Here is a 15,140-nt window from a genome sequence, read left to right on the forward strand (position 1 = left end):
GCCCCCCACATTGCAATAAGACGCGCGCTGTAGGCATTTTTCATCATGCTCTTCTGACTATCAGGCTCAAAAATCCCATAATTTCAAAAATTCAAATATTTGCGACGTCACACTTTAGGACTCTATAGCGGCCCGCATTCCATTTCTCCTTCTAATGAATCAATTCAAAGGAACATTTCACGTTGTTTGTTTCAGCTTTACTGTACAAAATTTTATTATTAAACTATAATAAATTTTACTTAAATTTTACATAATTTTTCATGTATGTATGAGGATTATCACTGCACTGTAACCATGCAAATTTGGTAACGTATTCCAAACTCCAAAACGTTAATTAAGAAATTTGTTGCAACCCATTTTGTTGTAAAATGCTTTTCCTTTTTTTTCTTGACGTTTTCTCAAATGGTGCTGATAACATTAATTTTCAAAACAGCATTTTCTGTTCATATTTTTATTATTAAAACATTGAAAAGGCGTTTTAAGAACCCTAACAAAATTATGAGTTTCTTTGCATTAATTTTCACTGAGATTCAATCCAAATGATGGAACACCCACTACTATCTTCAGCAATTTTATACCAAGGGTATTGCTGGCATCAGCTACTGATTATCAATGTGCCAGCAAGAAACCTAGCTAATGGATATAGAAACAAAGTGCTTTACTTTTTGCTTTTGCTTTGCTCAAAAGTGTCTTTCAGTTAAGGACGGTGCCTACTATTGTTACTGCGCATACGTTCTGCGCATCTCGAGATACTCGGGTGTCCTATAGCTGGTGCTTACTGACACAGGAATATTTTTGCGCGGTTTAAAACTATACGGAGAAAGCAGAACTTAGCAAATGCTTTTGGTATCTCATAAGAAAATTGGGGGTAGCCATGCATTTTTCAGAGATAATTAAGCTTCAATTTAGGAAAAAATCCCATACATTGCTTTATATTTTGGCGGTTTTTAGAGATATCATTGCTTAGTTATCTCTGAAAAATGCATGGTTACCCCCAATTTTCTTTTTGGATTCCAATAGCCCTTGCCAAGATCTGCTTTTCCCGCATAGTCATAAACCGGACAAAAATACTTCGGTATTAGTAGGCACCGTCCTTAAGTCAGAAAACATTGTTGTGTTTTTTTCTACTGGTTTACACTTAGTTGTTGAGATAAACAAGGCCAAAATATCGAGTCAGCAAAATTTGACATAAGACCATTATGCTCTCAGCCCTTCAATTAAAGCAACAGCTCAACATTTCTTTAATTAACATCATTTGCAAAACTAATGAAATGGAGTAAACGCGAAGAATATAAAAAAAAAGGGGAATTCACTGTCAAGACTACATAATTTGTCTACCTAAGCCATCCAAAGCTGAACTCAAAAACGTTGATTACCCTAGATCTATATAAAACTACGTTGAACAACTGGGCTTGGCAAAGCAGACAATTTTGCTACATGCTACTGCTAATACTCTAAATTTCTTTCATCCTAAACATGAGTTAAACCCAGGAGCAAGAATGCCTGTACTCAGCATCAATCCAGCTCGCTGTGGGTGTGCACTACAACTTGGCCTTGAAGTAATCTTCCACAGGAATGTGGTCAGCAGCTCCATAAAAATCTTGGAGCCAAACATTGGTAACATTGAGCTTCAGAGTCTGCCAATCTGAAGAGAAAATCAATACTTATCATGAAGTTTGAAACCTCTGGAGGGATAACATCCCAGATATGATAACAATAGTAATCTCATTGGTTCCCATTCATCACTATGATAGCCCAAGCTGCCCCTCTACACTACTAACGATGCATACTGTAAATGCTCTATTACACTCTAAACCCCTGACCCCTGAGGGGATTATTAATTTTCAGAGCTCAAGAATGGCAGGGGGTGGGGGGGGGGGGGGAATTTTACCATACTTAGAGCTCAGAAACCGCACTATTGAGTTGGGCATCAACGTCATTTTTGCTGTGGCAGGATACTTCTGCAGATTGAAGACCAAGAATGGAGGGTGGTGGGGGGATTTTACCATACTAAGAGCTCAGAAACAGCACTAACGAGTTGTGCATCAACGTCATTTTTGCTGTGGCACGATACTTCTGCAGATTAAAGACCACGTTTTCCTACAGACAAGCTGACTGGTGTTTTGATCAGTCATGTACTGAGTGTTGACAGATTTCTTTTGTGTCTTCCAACATGGGAAGTAATTATTTTTTAATTAATAATTTAGACATGGGAAGTGTTACCCTCTTGTATAAGCCCCTTTTTTTGGAGGTCAGCCTAATAGAGAGAGGGGTGGGGGGGGGGGGGCAGGGCTTAAAAGAGCTTGTACAGTATGATGACGAAATTAGTTAACTGAAGCACAATGATACCACCACTAAACCACAATGTGCCAAAACATCAGTGAAAACTTAGATCTCTGTTTTGGGAAATATATTTCTGTATTTCTGTCCTGGGATATACATGAATTTCCTTACTTGTCCAAGATTGATAATTCTGTACTGGAATTTGCAATTCTGTAAATAATGTTGTTCACCAGAAGCATTCCACATCCAAAGGAATTAGTTTGGTTAAGAAACTGTGCACAACACTTTGGGAACCTACCATGACTCTTGGGCCATGTTTTCATCACAGGATGTCTTGTAAATAAAGCATTTTGAGCAAACTCTAACTCATCAGGGCCAACGTGAAGAAGCTGCAAGTAGGGAACATAAAAAAAATAATTAATTGACATTGTTATATGGTAGATTTTTCCCACTACAGCATGGACATGTGTCCTGGGTAGTGTAAGGATCGGCAATGTCGAAAGCGCAGTGTCGTGGAAAGGAAAGAAAAATGGTAAATGTTTTTAAGTAAATGAATGGGAAAGATGGAGTGTGTTGACCTTGTCAAGAGCATCCTTCATGGGTTCAATTCCTGTCAAGGGCTCAGATTTTTACTTTGTCCCATGTTTGTAACAAGTTGAACACTTCATCTTGTCTATTTTTTTTTTGTTTTATTTTCTCACCTTTTTTTAGAAATTGAAGCCTGTTTCACACCAGTGACATAACAACACAACAGTGACTTAGGTCACGCAGATGCAAGTGCAAAAATAAACAAACAAACTCCAATGACTTTATCTCAAAAGTCATTGGAACACTGTTCCCCTTTCCTCTGGTTCAATGCTGGTTAAGCAAATTGATGTGCACGTCGTCACAGCTTTGTTCAACTTTGGTTAGGACGGGGAGGGAGAGGGAGGGAGACACTTTGAACAAACAGTGTTCCAACATTATGTGGATGTTTTACGTCACCAGTGTAAACAACACAACATAACGATATAGCAGGAACTAATCAACATCCAGAGCTCCCTGGAGCAGGCTGGCATGTCCGCCACTGGGCCCACATTAAGGAGGCAATTTTTTTAAAGATAGATAGATAGGTAAGATAATGATATGAGTATAACAATAAACATGTAATCTTGAACAAAACTTATCTTACCCAAAATGTTTTATTCCTGCTTTAGTAAAGTATTAATGTTAAGAGAATCCCAAAACTCAGAGCAAAATATCTTATATTTCATTCAATTAAATCACTTAAACTTCAACAGCCATGTGAATAATCAGGTGCAATCATGTGACTTCGTGGGACTAGGTGAGAACGAAATATCCGAATTTTAAGACATTTTGCTCTGAGTTTTTGGAATTCTCTTAACGCTAAAACTGATCTTATTCTTTAGGTCATTTTGTTGTTACCCATCACCAAACAATGGTTACATTAACATGTACCTAATTAATTTTTAAAAGTAGAGTAATTTTTTGCAGAAAGTATTTCTGCAGGTCAAAAAGTTTTCTGGATCTTTTTATTCTCGATTGACGATACTTAAAAAATAGAAATGAAACATAAAATAATTTCTTTGGATGAGGTATTCCCCAGCCCTCTCAAACTTTTTTGTAGTATGTACACAGGCAAGGTAATAGAGGTAGTGGGCAGAAAAAGCTAAGTCCAAAGGAGTCTTGGGGAAAATAAACATAGCCATCTGTAGGCAGCATGATTGCCAGCAAAATGGAACACTTTAAGGACGATGCCTGCTAATAACAAAGTATTTTTGCGAGGTTTATGAATGTGCGGGAAAAGCAGATCTTAGCAAGGGCTATTGGAACACAAAAACAAAATTGGGGATAACCGGGCATTTTTCAGAGATAATAAAGCAACAATATTTCTAAAAAGCGCCAAAATATGAAGCAATGTATGGCAGTTTTTCCGAATTGAAGCTTAATTATCTCGGAAAAACGCATAGTTACCCCAATTTTCTTTTTGAAAACCAAGAACAATTGTTAAGTTCTGCTTTCTCCGCATAGTTTTAAACCACGCAAAAATATCCCTGTATTAGTGAGCACTACCCATAGGAAACCTGAGTATCTCGAGATGCACAGAACGTATGCACAGTAACAATAGTAGGCACTGTCCTTAAGAGTGCTGATTCCCTATTTTACCTTTCCATTCAGAGTAACCCTAGAGCACAGCGGTTCCTCTGGATCCCAGTTGTGAGCTTTACAGTAATCACTTTGAGCCTCAGACAGTGACAAGCTTGCCAACTGATTTGACTGAATGTTATGCACAATAGGGTCAGCAGCTGCCAGGTAGAAGTAAGGCACCCCTGTGCCATTATCCACTGTGCCGTCACTGAATGACATCACCATCCCAAACGGCGCTCCACTTAGTGACACAGAGATGGTTGAGATTGATCCCCAGACAGTGTTATGAACAATGTACCTAGCTAAGGAAGAAAAATAACCACAATGATTCAACATCGGATTTATTCCATAATGTGGTATTGCGGGATTTTCTTCAATTTGCCAGATGAGCCAACCAGCTACTGAAGATTAGCTCTTATAGTTATTCTGGGTGGAATTTCACTCCATATCGTCGTTTAATTATTGTAACTACTTTAGATAAACTAAGGTAAATAGACTTCACTTCTTGGTGTTGACAAGTAGAAATATATTATTGGTGAAGATTTCAACAAGGACTTGATATGTTCTTATTACAAAGAGATTTGACAACTTAAAACCCTTTGCAAACATGGTTATAGATTGTATTTGAAACCATTCTGCACTATACACCAGAAAATGCTACACTATAAATTTAATTATCAGCTGTCATTTAGCAACTTTTAAAAATTTCAAACTCTCAGTATAACAAGTTGAAATATTTCATTAAAAGGCCCTTCAAAATCTCTGAAGGGAGGTCCAGAAACCAATTCCAAGAAAAAACCCTGTAAATATTAACTGACATTTGAGTTTAGGAAAACAAAATTAGCTTTTAGGATCTACTACAAGCTTTTGATTCCCCTTGTAATGCTTTATTATTTTATTTATTTTGTTTTTGATCCTGAAAGCTAATTTTGTTTTTCTAAACTACCAGCTTGATGTTTATGTTTCTTACCTGTTTTGGCCTTTTCAAATCTTGGAGGGGGGTCGAACGAGTTAACAAATCTGAAATTCATTCCACCAAGGCGGTATGGTTCTTTGTCCCTCCTATTAACTTTTTCAAATGGAACCCTATTCCACTGTTCTGCTGTACGGACATTTCCACGTTGAAAGATTTTCAACTTATGGTATCTTCCATGACCTAAAAGAACAGACAATCAAGGTTTATTCTAGAGTGCAGCATTGCACTCGGGGGTTAAATTTTTCGGAAATTTTTGGTGGAGGTGTGCAGCTCGGTTCTTCAAACCCTGACCCCATTTCAGATCAAATTATGAAATTTTCTGGTACCCTCTTTCAGATTTTTACTTAAAATTCATACCTGCTTTTAGACCTGGTCTCTAGAATCTCTGTAAAATTCATACCCATTTTAAGACTTTCAGTCCCAAATCATTAAAATCTATACCCATTTTCAGACCAAAATGGCATAAAAACCCACATCTTTTGGGGTTGCCCTTTCCATTATAGCTCATGCATATACATAGTCTGTGCTGGTTTTTGGACATAAAGTTCAAGGAGTATTCAAGCACTAAAAACTGAGTTTTCAAGGAGTACTCAAAGCAAGTTTACTTTGTCTAGCACTGTTTCAAAATGTTTTCATTGGTCATGAATATCCACTTTAAATTAAACATTTCACAGGATATAATCTGTCCCCGATTAAGAAATCTGCGCTCAATCCCTGAATTACTTTCATTGATACAATCCCACATTATTTCCCATCCAAACAAAAATTCAAGGAGTTTTCATTATTTTCAAGCACTTTCAGCAAAAATTCTTCTTTTCAAGGGCTTTTCAAGCACCCTTGAAATCTAAAATTAAATTCCAGAACTTTTCAAGGACTTCAAGGAGTAGCACGAACCCTGATAGAGGGAAGTAACACCCCCCCCCCACCCCCCGGAGCTTTGCAAGCGGAAACATGTTGGTGCATACAATTATTTGTGCTACCACTTCTATTGTGATGCACAAATTTCACCAAGGAGAGCTATGTTTCTATTACAGATTAAAAAAAGTTTCTATTACTGGTAGGTTTAATTTGACATTCAAATAACTGCATGAGTGCCAAACGCACATGACTACGTAAACACCGCAGACCAGCATTGGCTCAAGTCTAACTTAGCCTAAATAACATAATTTTAGCTCTATATGACATTATTTGCTACTTAACCCTAAACTGTTGTACATGTAGATGGTGTAAAATGCAATTACAGTCCACTCCCAATAACTCGAACCTCTCGCTAGCTCGAAGCAATTTTCCTTTCCCTTCAGGTTATTTTCTATACAATTTTACCCTTGATAACTCGAACTCCCGATAACTCAAACCTTTTTCGATTTCCCTTGAAGGTTCAAGTTATGGGGAGTTGACTGTATGTATGGTTTCTGCAAAATACCCCTGCCCTACATGGGGTGTTCACACTAGCAGTCTAACCTGTATAGATTTGAGACTGGTACAGATTCTAGAGCAGGTATGCAACTTGCTTGTTTCAACTTGCAGTCTGGGTTACAGGGACTAACAGTGTAAACAAAACACTTGTTCATGCAAATTTTGTTATGGAACAAAACTGGATCCGGTACAGCTGTCAGCAAAGCTTTAAATAGCAAAAAGGAAAGTAAATCCAACAGATGTTCTCTTTTCGTGCAAGAAGAAATTTTTAAAAATTCTTTGACGTGAATCGCCCACTCCAAATACGCTCCAAAAAACATCTGTTAAATGTGATGACGCACAGTAGATGGTGAGTTAATTAATTGGCTGTTCTGGCTACACACCGCATATATAGGCATGATATAATTACACCCCCTCATCAATAAATGAAAGTAGGGTAAAACAGCTGACTAAAGCTTGGTGAAATTTGAACTAAGTTTTTTGCACGAACAACCAAACTTTAGATATTAGCTTGTTTCTGAATTTTACTTTTTCAAGTGTTGATCATGCTGCAAATACCGACAAAGCCAATATATAATTTGCCAGGGCGCCCGTGACAAGACCTATGGTCTAACTTAGTCTTGTGACATGTAAGCTTACAGGAAAACAAAAAAATTGTACAGCTGAAATTCCCATGTACATGAACTCCTCTCAGCTCCTACATCACAATCATAAGTCCATTAAGTTAACATAAAAGATAAAGAAATTAATGTAAAAACAGACCTGCATCAAGCATTATCGTTTCCTGTTTTGTACTGTGATAGGTTACGGCTGACAAAAAAGTCCCCAGTACGACCGCATAAATCAAGACAACGAATAAAACACGGCAAGCACTGTAACTATCGTCGATATCATCGTCTTCCTCTGAAAAAGTCGGGGTGGTTGCGGGATCGTCAACCAAGAGCTTCACTTTATCCTGGGGGAAACCCATTGCGAAATAAGTTTTCGTCGCTGTTTACGCCCAAGACGAAACCTTTCTCTACAACTACAATTCACCCTTTCTGTGCACTTTTCTACACTTGTCCTTATAAATACTAAACTGCCTTCGATTGGTCAAATTTTTAACCAATCAAAAATGAGCTTTTTTCAGTAGCCGAACGGCGTTCTGGGTAATGGTTACTAAAAACATGGCGGACAACGCAAACCAATTTTGGAATGCCGTTTTAGTGACAGTTTTACGAGCTTTATCAGGCTAAGTCGTGTTTGTTTGGTTGGATTGGTACTATATTTGGTCATATTTCGTCAATGGCTTCTTAAGGGGTGAGATGCAGCGGGAAATTTGTACTGGAACTTGCATGGTGACATCTGTTTTTCGTAACTTGGTGCCCTTCTTTGGCGTTTTATGGTTGGTCTAGAAACGAGTTTTTTGGAATGGCAGATGACTTAGCAAGCTTTATAGAGTCACAGAAGCGAAAGCTTGAAAGAGAAAGGACGGAAATACTGCATGCACAAGAAAGCGAGGTAACGTGTAAGCTCATAGAAGCGATATATAAGCTTGGCATAAGCTTATTGTATTGGCTTAGCTTCAGCTTAAAAAAGTTCCAGCTTACAAAATATACCGTGGTTTTCTAGTCAGTGAGAGCAGACACTTTTTCCACAACACTGTTATCTTCTCTTTTAAACTAGAAATTTGTGTTTTGCATAAAAAAGCAGGAATTCTCAGATGTTGAGACCTTTTTCACAGTTTACTTGCTCATATCATTGTCAACTACACTTGGGAATGAAAGCGTAACTGGATGCAGATCTGAAGTGTTCACTGATAGCATATTTGTGCTTGTACTCAATTATCCAATCCAATCAATAAATTTAATTGGTTAATAACAACAACAACAAAAAAAAAAGGTTTGAAATCACAGCAATCATAGGTGAACTGAACAGGTGAACTTGGATTCACAGTCACTTGTTGTTTTTCCTGTGGAGAAAAGGTGTCTGCCCTTGTAGGGGCATAGAGATGTTACAATACACAAAAAGCATGGTACGGTACACATAATATATGCAGATGATTTAGTTAATAAATTGATGGCAGTTTTCTATGGTCTAAAAATCTTATAGACTATAAAACGACTTTATAAAATGTTCAAAACTCAAGTGTGGCTCGTGATTTTACTGCCAAGTTTTGAATATTTTATGCTGTCATTCTATGGTGTATAAGAGTACATAGAAAACTGCCATTGATTTGTTTTGTTACAATATGGGGAAAGTACGAGGGGAATTGGCTTTATTTTCCATTAAGAAAGCACACTTGTTTCATCTAACGTCATCTTTATTGTCTGTTCTCTTACAGACAATAGTTATGAGTCAATCAGTGGGCAGGGATTTTACAGTTATTGTAATATACCTTTTGAAATAATATATGAATGTGCTCAGAAAACCCTAAAAATGATGAAAAACGGGTAACCAACTTTAAATTTTAATCTAAAGCTTTATTAAAAAATTTATAGTCCTGTGGAAGGGTTTGGCTGATCACCCAAGACATAGATTTAAAATCAACCAAATTAGCAACATTTTATATTATTTCACCAGAAACCCATGGGGGGCTATGAGTTTCTGATTTCACTGATGATAGTAACAAATTAGACAGAAGAAGTTTGAGATATGTAAAAAAGAAAGAAAAAATTTTGTCAAATGAAAATAAAATAGAATCAGATTTTGTAGCTGCTTGACATACAGTACCGTGCAAATGTAAGTTGACAGTCCCTCGAAACTCGAACTTCGAGACTCGATCCTCGATCCTCGAAACTCGAAAGCTTCGAGTATTGAGGCTCGAGTCGAGTGCATCGAGTATCGAGTCGAGTGCATTGAGTTTCGAGACAGTGAAACAAAGAACTTTTCACGTGATTAGTTTTTCACACGTCTTATCCGAGGCCACAGTTCAGTTCCTTTTTACAGGAATCAACTCTGCAGAAACAGCCAACTGTGTTGGGGGTTTTGTTGGAGCGATGTGCTCACGTGTATGCTCGAGCTGGAAAGAGTTCGCTCTGCAAGCGTTTTCTCGGTTCCTTGCCGATAACAACCGAAAGTATTGTGCGTTCTTAATTAAGAAAATGCTGTTTTCTAAGTTTTGATTCGAAAGTTTAAAGTAAATCAAGCATAATTATGTGCAGCGTATTGGTTTAGCGAGGTTAAATGCGATCGCGCGTGTTTCCATTCTCAGCTTGTGAAACAGCGGCCGAATAAGTCGTTTTAGCTAGTACTAGTTTCGCTTCCTTCACTGCTAAAACGAGTAATCCAGTCATCTATCAGAGGAAGACACGGTTACAATCCGAAATCAGTTGATAGAAAATGAAGAAGACGTGACATTGCCTTTTGAGATGATCTCGATAATATTTATGCAAATTTGTAATGCTACGCCGAAGACGTAAACATTCGCGGCGGTTTTCAAAGTCTGCTCAAGGCAAGCGAACGGCCACGTTGAAGTTTCCCCGGTTTCTTGCCGAATTCTACCGTAGATCTTGTGCGTTTTTATTAAATAACAAAATGTTTTTTTCGAAGTTTATCATTCGAAAGATTCAAGTACAATCAAGTATATAAATCTTCCTGAATCTTGCGGCGTCACTGCTTGCGCAGCGAACATATTTCAGAAGCCGCCGTGTTACATTCCGCGAAAAAGCCGCAATCTTGTAGTTTAAAGTTCGCTTCATTGTGTTTGAAGAAATTTAAGCATGTTTCAATTTCACAATAACGCGAACGGATGTGTTTTTAAAAATAATACGCGCAAGGAAAAAACGCGCCGAAACAGATTTGTCGAACACTCACTGCAATTGGTATGATTTACTTCAACTTTCGACCAAACTAAGTAAAGACTACATGCAAGAGCCATGGGTAAATCGCTTTTGTTCGCTCTTATTGTTTGAGGTTCGAAAAATTAATCGTTTCCTTGAAATCTGCCATCGAGATCCTCGAAAAATTTTTCGAGTTACTCGATACTCGAAACTCGAGCCTCGAACCTTGATACTCGATTCTCGATAGCTTCGAGGACCGAGGATCGAGTTTCGAGTCGAGACTGTCAACTTACATTTGCACGGTACTGTACATGTATGACCACAACAAGAACTGTACCAAAATGTATTGTGGAATTCCAAACCAAATAGCCAAACCAAGGTGAAATATTGCAGTGAAACTTGTACTTTGGTGAGCCATCACACCTCTAGTATGGTAGTGTTTATCCAGTTCCATAAGAGAATGATGTACACACAAGCTCTAAAAAAAATATTTGTGCATATTTTCAGGGACTTACTTACATCCATTTTACAAAACTTTTATAGATGTGCACTTCTTGTTTAGAAATCCCAATTTTTGGGTTATGATTATTATTAGGATCGCAGCAGGACAAGTCCAAGAGGATACAAACCTGACAACAGGTAATTTAAGTACCTCATAACAATAATGCTTGTAGTAAGTGGAGGGAGGATACAAACCTGACAACAGGTAATAATAATAATGCTTGTAGTAAGTGGAGTGTACTACAAAGGCAACAGGGGAAGAAGGAGAAGAGTGACAAGCTTTGGGAAGAAAGGAGAGTGTAGGTGACAGAGGCCTACAATCCCCACTTCAATAGCTGGTACCCACCGTCATCTGCAGATAATGAGGCTAACTCTGCCATCCCAGGATTAGGCTACACAGCCACATTAGATACTATGCAGCTCCCTCATAGACCAACCCATGGTGCACAAACCATTATCTCCTGACATCTGGACGGCTGCCAACATAAATAAGATCAAGCTCATTTCTGAGCTTCATGTAATATAACATAAATTAGAAAAAGTTTAGTGCAGACAGCTTCTACTATAAAGGACACCTTAGGGTCTGCGATATTCAGTAGGATAAGTTTCTTCCATTAGGTTAGCCATTGGACTTCAACTTGTGAATTTAATAGTGGATTATTCTTAATACCTTTTAAGTAGCTAGAGTCATTTGCAATTCAAGACCTGGCTAATAATCCATAGGAAGGGTTAATACTTAAGTATTTGATTTTTTAAAACTAATTTCCTGTTTATTTCTGTCAAGGCACATTCAGGGAGGCCCTACTCCAGCATCTAATTCAAGTCCAAGAGCTAAAGGTACTGTGTCAGATAGATATTCTGTCAGGAACCCGGACAGATTTAGAAATAAGTGAGCCAACAAGAACTGGCCCAATTTATAAAAATCTGTGGCAGTACATGCTAAAGATTTTTTGAATCAGCTTGATTTTTACCCCTTGCTACATGCACACCAACTGAAAAAGAAATCGGCCGACAAATTGTTACATGTAAATATTATTGGCCTATGCAAATGAACCTACTACTCGGTAATTGGGCTAATAAAATTGTTATGTGTCAATTAGCCTTACGGACGGTGGCTACTTTTGTTACTGCACATTATGTTCTGTGCATCTCAAGATACTCGGGTTTCCTACATGTATATAGGTGGTGCTTACATGTAATAATACAGGGATGTTTTTGCACAGTTTAAAACTATGTGGAGAAAGCAGAACATAGCAAGTGCTCTTGGTATTCAAAAAGAAAATTGAGGGTAATCATGCATGTTTCAGAGATAATAAGGTTTCAATTTGGAAAGAAAGTGCCATACATTGCCTTGTATTTTGCTGCTTTTTAGAATAATTGTTGCTTAATTACCTCTAAAGATGTCCCACTACTCCTAATTTTCTTTCTGGATTCCAGTAGCTCATACTAAGATCTGTTTTTCCTAAATAGTCATAAAGTGTGCCAAAATACTTCTGTATTAGGAGGCACCTTCCTTAAGATGGGCTGGGCTGCTATCTCTCATAAGGAAAAAGATAGTGAAGTTCCTCTAAAAGAAATCTAGGATCGTTGTCTGGACCCTTCTCAGGACCTTAAAGGGCAAAAAGAAACTGAATAAGGGATAGGACCCTAATCATTACCTGTGACTAAGATCCTATATATATATTATGTCCTATTCTGGATGCTATGCAAATGACAGTGTACCCTAAAATTCAGGGTTGAGTTGTTCAAAACCCAATTAGCACTTATCCTAGGTTAACTGTGAGCAAAACCTATAAGTTGTCATCATTAGTAGGTAATCTGGATTTAGCACTAATTGTGCTTCACCTGTCTCTGAATACACACAATACAGGTCAAATATTGGTTGACAGCTAATACATCCTGCAAACATGGCTGTGAAGCAATTATTGTTCCCTCAAAATACCTATTAGAGATTCTCAAAAAACTCAAGAAAATCTTGAAAATTAATACTCAAGATTTAAGACTCAATTTCAATTCTTGAAAAGATTGAGGATCGAGGACGAGTCTGTCAACTTACGTCTGACCATATACATGCAAGCTTTCCTCAAAATCAACTAACTAAATCACACTAAAATTCTTCCAAAAATAATGTTATATTATACCCTTCCAAATATAAGATTATTGGCTAAGGATAGACATGGACGATATTGAGACAAAAGGTTAGTTAGTCAGCAAACTGTGGAACTTGTTTGTGATATTGAGTGTTGCAGAGACAACTGCAGTATAGTTGTTAAAAAATATTTTACGAGTGCCTTATTATAAGTATTCTGTTTGCATGTTGGTGTTTTGTGGTAAAAAGCTAAAGTTTTGTTAATTTCAAAAGTTTTAGCTGTGCCATTCAACTAATAACCCTTGACTAGTAACCCTTTTTTGAAATACAAAATATTTGCCAGTAATAAACTAACCTGAAATTGTGCTCAACAGAAAAGTCCTTTCAAATTCTCTGTTCCCCTTTGGTTCTTTGAATCAGGTTATGTGAGCATACCAAATCAGCCTGTCTGCCATTATGGCATTCCAGTTATATATTAAGCTTACAGTGGCTGATAGCGGCAGCCATCAGCGCCTAGTATAATATAAAAGCTGATGTCTAGTCCTATTTCCCAGCAAAATAATGTAAAATGGACACGTCTGTTGCCCCTTCATCCAGACCATCACCATCATTCATCTAAACATCAATGTTTTGTAGGATCTCACATTTACAATCCTAGATCTATAATGTTGTAGTTTGTGTGATCAATTGCTTATTTTGCAGCACCGGTGGAAGATGACAGTGTAGGAGGGCTGAAGCTGGGAGGTTACGAAAAACATCAACAGAAATTGCGTCAAGAGAGGAAGGAAGAATATAGAAAGTATCTGGCAGAGGTACATGTTTCTACTGATATTAATAATATTTTTTTATGATCTGGATTTTGATCAACTTTTTTAACTAAATGATTGAAAAGTTAAATGTCCAGATAATCCAAGGTTGGAGCAAGAAAGGTGTCCAGGCATCCATAAGTTGCCTGCTGTTTTGGAAAAATTCAAAGCAAATTCCCCTAATCTTTTAGACAGGCGTGCTTCTTAGACACCTAGGCCCAGTTATTTAAATGAAGGTCACTTAGGGTTTCAAAAAATTCTACGCAATTTTCAGTGTCCAAATTTGTGCCAGGTATAGTATATACCTGGCACAAATTTGGACACTGAAAATTGCGTAGAATTTTTTGTTGAGTTTTACAGCTGTATGATTTTGCATATACATTCGCTACGTTTAGTATAGTGCGGTAGAAGCGTAGAATTATAATAGTATTTGCATATACATCTGCTAAACGAATGTGCTTCTTTTCTGGAGTATTTTGGTAAACAAATTTTTATGTGGCTAAATAAATTATTTAGGCAAAGTTAACCTCGAGCCAATGCAGTCAGCGGCCTTTCCTATTGCTGTACATGACCTGTGGGGGGACCCTGGCCCGTGGGGTGATCGTAGGGGTGGTTTGGCGTTTCTCTCATTTGCATTTGCATTGCTGTGCTGATCGTTGGGGGTCACTTAGTGCGAATCTTTGCAGATTCTGGCTCGTTTGCTGATTTGGTTTCTGTGACCTGTTGAATGTGACGATATTTTGTCCCAGTACCCAGCAATTGGGGATCTGGGACGAGCCGTAGCCATCACGGACTGTGACGCAAATTCCAGAATACGATGTACATGTAAAGAAAGGTTCCTTGCCATGTCCTTGGCATTGCCACAATTGGCAGCGATGCACTGGGCAGGCATAATTCTAATTTTTGTTGCTCGATTCACACAAAAATGGTGGAAATAAGTTGATATGACAGAAGAATCCATGAATGCAGGTTCCCGAAAGTGCATCACACCACGTGACTAGACCCTGATGCCCCTTGGAACTCAGTGGTGAGCCAAGTACAGCTTCATTTTTGTGTGATTTTGGAAATTTCAACAGGATACAGAAAAAAGAGAATTTAACAATAATTATTGTTTTTTGCAAAACAACTGCATATACGAAGATATTTCAACTAGGCTAATA

The 15,140-nt window shown here is 37.8% G+C and overlaps 2 protein-coding genes across 3 annotated transcripts in view; one reads left to right on the top strand and one right to left on the bottom strand.

Annotated features, from left to right (window-relative positions):
* Positions 1–182: 182 nt before the first annotated feature.
* On the bottom strand, positions 183–7,884 carry LOC146476366 (protein CREG1-like). 2 transcript variants are annotated; one of them, XM_085114536.1, is made up of 6 exons: positions 7,586–7,883; positions 5,402–5,587; positions 4,450–4,733; positions 2,582–2,672; positions 1,109–1,645; positions 183–710 (listed from the first exon to the last, which is right to left on the bottom strand). In XM_085114536.1, the coding sequence occupies exons 1-5, from the start codon at positions 7,791–7,793 to the stop codon at positions 1,542–1,544; spliced, it is 873 nt and encodes a 290-aa protein (XP_084970662.1). In that variant the 5' UTR covers positions 7,794–7,883; the 3' UTR covers positions 183–710; positions 1,109–1,541. The 2 variants fall into 2 exon arrangements, with proteins under 2 accessions (XP_084970662.1, XP_084970663.1); XM_085114537.1 differs by lacking the exon at positions 183–710 and having other exon boundaries at positions 1,540–1,645; positions 7,586–7,884.
* Positions 7,885–7,974: 90 nt separating this feature from the next.
* The window catches only part of LOC146476367 (uncharacterized), a 45,314-nt gene continuing 38,148 nt past the window's right edge, over positions 7,975–15,140 (top strand). The window contains exons 1-4 of the mRNA XM_085114533.1: positions 7,975–8,323; positions 11,180–11,223; positions 11,870–11,922; positions 13,877–13,986. Of these exons, the coding sequence (XP_084970659.1) occupies positions 8,234–8,323; positions 11,180–11,223; positions 11,870–11,922; positions 13,877–13,986 (297 nt within the window). The 5' untranslated portion in view covers positions 7,975–8,233. The remainder of the gene's footprint in view (positions 8,324–11,179; positions 11,224–11,869; positions 11,923–13,876; positions 13,987–15,140) is intronic.

This window comes from Pavona decussata, unplaced genomic scaffold (assembly GCF_977016875.1).
Source record: "Pavona decussata unplaced genomic scaffold, jaPavDecu1.1 SCAFFOLD_77, whole genome shotgun sequence".
Lineage (NCBI taxonomy): Eukaryota > Metazoa > Cnidaria > Anthozoa > Scleractinia > Agariciidae > Pavona > Pavona decussata.